This window comes from Onychomys torridus, unplaced genomic scaffold (assembly GCF_903995425.1).
Source record: "Onychomys torridus unplaced genomic scaffold, mOncTor1.1, whole genome shotgun sequence".
Classification (NCBI taxonomy): Eukaryota; Metazoa; Chordata; class Mammalia; order Rodentia; family Cricetidae; genus Onychomys; species Onychomys torridus.
In genome coordinates this window covers 341,750-347,397 of record NW_023411978.1, presented here as the reverse complement: position 1 = coordinate 347,397, position 5,648 = coordinate 341,750, and the positions used below count along the sequence as shown (strand labels likewise).

The 5,648-nt window shown below is 42.0% G+C and overlaps 1 protein-coding gene across 1 annotated transcript; it reads left to right on the top strand.

Annotated features, from left to right (window-relative positions):
• The first annotated feature begins 1,218 nt into the window (after nt 1–1,218).
• Nucleotides 1,219–5,027, top strand: LOC118575435 (zinc finger CCHC domain-containing protein 3-like). Its single transcript, XM_036175996.1, has one exon. The coding sequence runs from the start codon at nt 1,360–1,362 to the stop codon at nt 2,647–2,649; it is 1,290 nt and encodes a 429-aa protein (XP_036031889.1). The 5' UTR covers nt 1,219–1,359; the 3' UTR covers nt 2,650–5,027.
• The last annotated feature ends 621 nt before the right edge of the window (nt 5,028–5,648 follow it).

Sequence of the window (5,648 nt, the reverse complement as noted above, 5' to 3'; positions counted from 1 at the left end):
TCACTCATTACTGACACCTGAGAGAAAACTCTGATTTGACTTCATGGTCAAAAATGTGCAGTGTGCACAATATCTACACGATTTGTGATGAACCATGTCAATTACTTTTATGTATGTATGAATGTTTTGTATGTGTATATAGTTATGCCTCCTTCTGACACACATTTGGATGTATAAGTATACATGAATGCATAAAAATACATATGTATACAGCTGTATGAACATATATGTAGCTGAATACTTCTCATATGTGTACTGTATTTATATAATCCCACTCTTCTTTATTTTTCCTCTTGCATTACCATGTCTGCTCCTACAAATTCCAAAAGAAATACTACTTTTAATGAATTTATTTTTTTTTCAGACATACATAAATATAGTCAGAACTAAATGATGCATTGCACAATATGTGGTGAGAATAAATGAACATTATCATCATTGTCCTTCTGGAATTGAAAGGCCTCACAATTTCATTTATACAAGCCTGTATCTATCGATTTTAGTATCCATTCTTTCTCCATAGCTTTTCTGTTAAGTGTGGTGAGTACAGAGAGTTTAGAATATGCACTGGCATAATGCTATATGTTGTCATGCTGCTACCCTTGTTTGGTTGTTTCTTTACTTTGGATTATATTTTTGGGTGATGTTCATATTTTCTAAACATTGGGCTTTGAAATTCAATATTCTTCTTAGGAGAAACTTTTTCCATAGGAGGTATCATGTTCCTTAGGATTATGAATTGTGTTTAACCATTGATTACCATACTTTCTTTGCCCAGGAAAAAGGTTGAGTTGTGTGGCTTTATCAGGTGGCTGTACATATGACATTGTAAGTACATAACAGTTTGTGCAGGTATGGAATATTGCAATAGTGCTGAGATACAATATCATATTGGAGAGTTACAACTAAAGTTGCCTGTGGGTATAAGTCTATGTATAAAAATGTTCAAAATGGCATGCCTTCAGAAATGTTGCCAAAGAAAATTGCTTGTGGATTCTCTAATTCTTAGCCTTATGTATTATGCCAGCTTAATACACTGGGGATTATTTTTCCTCATTTAAATGATATGTTTAGTGTATTTAAAAAATGAATTACTCAGTCATGTCTATAGGAAATAAGGATTTAATACCCTGAAATATTCTAAGTCCTAATATGCTTTATATTTGAATGCGGTGGTACATTCATCAAGTCTGACTTGATGTTTTCTGTTGTGTTAGATGTGATTTTGATTTGAAGTGCACATCATGAAGATGAGTAAAATAATAACTATATTAATGGTTCAGGGGACTATTTCTAAAAACATTACTATGTAAAAATTAGTTTAAAAAAAAACAGATTTTCATCTGGGAAAGAGGCAACATGGCGACAGGTGGCAGCGCAGAGGAGGATGTACAGCGGGGACAGCTGCAGCTCCTGCTTCCCCCGCAGCCTATGGACCAGGCTAAGGAAGCCCAGGGTGCAGGCGAGAAGATGGGCTGGGCACAGGTGGTGAAGAACCTGGCTGAGAAGAAGCACGACTTCCGTGAGCAGTGGCGCGGAGAAGAAAGGGGAAGAGGTGCCGGTGGCAGGCTGGGCAGCCCGGCAGGCCTGGCCACACCGAACCGCGGCGTCTTCCCACCTGCAGGCCGCGGTCACCTCCCACCTGCCGGCCGTGGACACTTCCCAGCTGCCGGCCATGGTCAACTCCCACCTGGCCGCGGTCACTTCCCGCCTGCCGGCCGCGGGGACCCAAGGGTCTTCAGCAGAGACCCTGGTGGCTATGCAGCAGATGCTTGCAGGATGGAGGGAGCCGGAGCCAGAGATGCCAGTCAAAGGAAGATGGCCGAGGTGGCAGCGGCAGCGGCCATGGCGTCCCCTCCCAGGCCTGTTGCAATCAAAGATGCAATTACAAAGCGACCACTCCAGGATGAGCCTCCAGCCTCCAGGCCGGGTAAGGGCCGCTTCCTTGTGCGCATAGGTTTCCAGGGAGAAGAAAGTGCCTGTCCGACCCGCGATTTCGTGGTGGGCGCGCTCATCCTGCGCTCCCTTGGCATGGACCCTGGGGACATCTGTGCTGTCATCCAGATCCCTGGCAGCCGCCAGTTCGATGTGAGCTTCAGATCTGCAGACAAGCAAGCCCTGTTTCTCCGCGTCTATGAGGAAAAGCGGGAGAAGGACGACTGCTGGGAGAACTTTGTGGTGTTGGGACAGAGCAGGTCCAGCTTGAAGACCCTCTTCATCCTCTTCCGGAATGAGACCGTGGATGTGGAGGATATCGTGACCTGGCTCAAGCGCCACTGTGATGTGCTGGCCTTGCCAATGAAAGTGACTGACAGGTTTGGGATCTGGACTGGGGAGTACAAGTGTGAGATTGAGCTGCGCCAGGGGGAGGGAGGAGTGAGGCACCTGCCTGGCTCCTTCTTCTTGGGAACAGAGAGGGGCTACAGTTGGTACAAGGGGCAGCCCAAGACGTGCTTTAAATGTGGTTCCCGGACCCACATGAGCGGCACCTGCACGCAGGACAGGTGTTACAGGTGTGGGGAAGAGGGGCACAAGAGTCCTTACTGCAGGAAGATCATCCTGTGCAACCTCTGTGGCAAGGGAGGACACATGTTTGCCCAGTGTCCCAAAGCAGCTCACAATTCCATGCGCTTCTGCCTGCCAGGGTGAACACACAGCCAGCTTATCCTTCCTAAGTGTCAAAATGTATTTTTTTTTTTAGAGCATTTTTCTCTTTTAGGAAGGAGATATTTCCAAAACTTAACAGAAACATTCTCTATGCCTTTTTAAAACCACATGTGCTCCTTGTCATCTCATTTAATAATGACTATCCAGAACTGTAGTGTGTAGATATATTGCCTGTTCACCCACCCCACCCCCCATTTTTTCTCCCATTTGCATTAGTTTTGGTATTTTGGTCAACACCCTGTTCCCTTCTGTACTCTTTCCTGCTTCCCTCCTCATCCATGTCTCCTTAGATTTTTGCCCCTTGGGCTGCCTTGCTCTTTTCCATGCCTCAGCCCTGGGTACAGGGAGCAATGCAGGTTAGTTTTTCAGCCCAGTGTTTATTGAAATGAAAATGTCGTTGACTAGCTCTGTCTATAGTGCCTACCTTGTGCAGTTCTCTGCTGGGCTCTTTTCATTTGCTGCTTTTATGGGATATGAAAATTTGTGAAAACAGTGTTGCTGGAAGTGTTTAATGTGAATAAGCTCTGAAAGGTAGGCAAGGGCCCCTCAAAGCATAAAAACCTATCTACTTGGTGATTGCTCCTTGTTGCTCAGAAACTGTATTTCTGCAGGAGTGTGGATCCTAGGAAGTTCTGCTGGGAAAGACCCAAGATGGGGTTGTTGTTGGTTTTTCTTTGAGGGAGCTTGCTTTATTGTGTGCATTGTTTTGAGACTGGGTCTCACTATGTAGCCCTGACTGGTTTGGAACTGGCTGCATTCCTGGACCAGGCTGCCTTCAAACTTCCAGTGATCCTCTCACCTCAGCCTCCCTGAAGGAGGTTTTAAATTAACCTCTTATTTTTCCAGTAGATGAAATGAATCCGAAGGTAAATGTCTGGGTCAAAGTACACAGAAGTGTGGTGCCTCAGCCAGTCCACAGTAGAATCCACTGCCCCCATGCCTGATGCTCATCCCACTACCTCTCACTCTTCACAATAGTCTCCTTGACAGTTCTGGGATGTGGTATTTTCTCTTCAGGCTGATGCTTCAAGCATGAAGCTGAGACACAGTCCCCTGAAAGAGCAAAAAGAGAAGCTTGTCTTGCCACTTCATAGTAAAGGACCTAGGGAAAGGACCAGTGATCACACTCCAGGCTGCACACATTCATCAGTCCTTGCAGTCAGTACCACATCTTAAATGTACCATTGTCACTGTCAGCAGTGACAAATGGTTGCTTCAGGAAAGAAACTTGCCAGATTTTTACATTTGCTCCTCTGCCTCATCTACTAGGAACCCCAGGGAAGTTAGAGAGCTCATCTGAAACCCTCGACTTTTGCTGCTCAGGAGAAAGGTGATTTTAATCCAGAATCATTAGTGAGCTGTAAACTGGAAAATGTTCTTGGGGAAGCAGGCCAAGAGAGAGGGCCTGGGTCATCTAAGTGTTATCAAGTTAAAGTGAAAGACAGTAAGCTGCTGTTTTCAGTTTTTGTCTTCTCTTTGCAGTTTTGCTATTTTCTTGTGGCAAAAAATGTAAAACCAGTTGTTCAGATATGTTCTCAATAAATATTTATCTTTCTTGCCCATGAAAATGTTGAGTTGTGTGGATTTATCAGGTGGCCACAGACATGATATTTTAAAAACATAGCAGTTTCTGCAGGTGTGGAATTTCATAAAAGTGCTATAAAATGTTGTCATTTTTGGAGAGATACAACTAAAGTTTCCTGTTGGTATATTATAAATATAGAGAAAAAAGATTTGGGATGCCATGCCTTCAGAGATGTTGTCAAAGAAGGACTGCCTCTTGGTTCACTATTTCTGAGCCTAATGTATCAGGCTATGTTGATACATTGGAAATTATTTTTCCTCCTTTAAATGATAGATGTTTCTTTATTCAAAAAAAGGATCTATTCAGTAATGTCCTTGGGAAGCAAGGATATAATACCCTAGGATATGCTACTCCTGACAAGTTTTTTCATTTGAAGTTGTTAGTATAATCATCAAGTCTTCCATGACATATTTCCTTGTGTTAGGTGTGATTTTGCAATGAACAGTACATGATGACAATGAGTAAAATAATAACTATTTTAATGGTTCAGTTGACTGAATCTAAGAACAAAACAATATCAAAATAGTTTAAAAAACAGATTTTCAAGAAAGATGATACATGTAATTTAATGGAATTTGCAAGTTTTATTTATAAGAGACTCCCCAGCATTGATCAATTTTAGCATGCGTTGTGATTAAAAACAACAACAACAGAAACACTTGATTTATGCTTAGGTTTTATTTAAGCATTCTGAAATTAAATTTTGAAACTGAGCAAGTACAAGCACAGATTCATAGGTATGGAAAGATGTCCAGTAGGTGCTTCCATTAGGGATCATCTGTGTGTTTTTTTGAACAAAAATACATTTTGTTTTATTTGCTTATTTGCTTCTAATAAACAATGCCTAGTAGAAGAGTCCATCAGCTATCTGGTTGCTAGGAAAGATGATTTCCTAGGTTCTAATTCCAGTATATATACATATATATATACATATATATGTGTGTGTGTGTGTGTTTGTGTGTGTGTGTGTGTGTGTGTGTGTGTACGTATATATATGCCAGAAAAGTCAGACATACAGGCATCACCATCCAATCAAAGGATATGAGGCATATGTCATGTGAGTAGTATCATGGAATTTTACTGGCCAGCTTGTTTAACATGTTTGGCAAATTCTTCCCTTGTGTGAAACACAATAACAATCTAACATTGCTAAAACTCCTGAGCATGAAACTGATATTTGATGGAATTTTAGCACCCTTGTATCAGCTGAATGTGCTTACAAAATTGTTTCCTTATGAATCAAACCAATGTTCTACCACATGCTGAAGAAAGATCATTAAACAAATATTGTAAGATTGGCCTATTCTGTTTAATGTGCTGATGAAGAGGGAAAAAGCAAAATTTAGCATGTATGCTAGATTTGAGGATCTGTCCCTGTTCTGTTGATAACTTCACA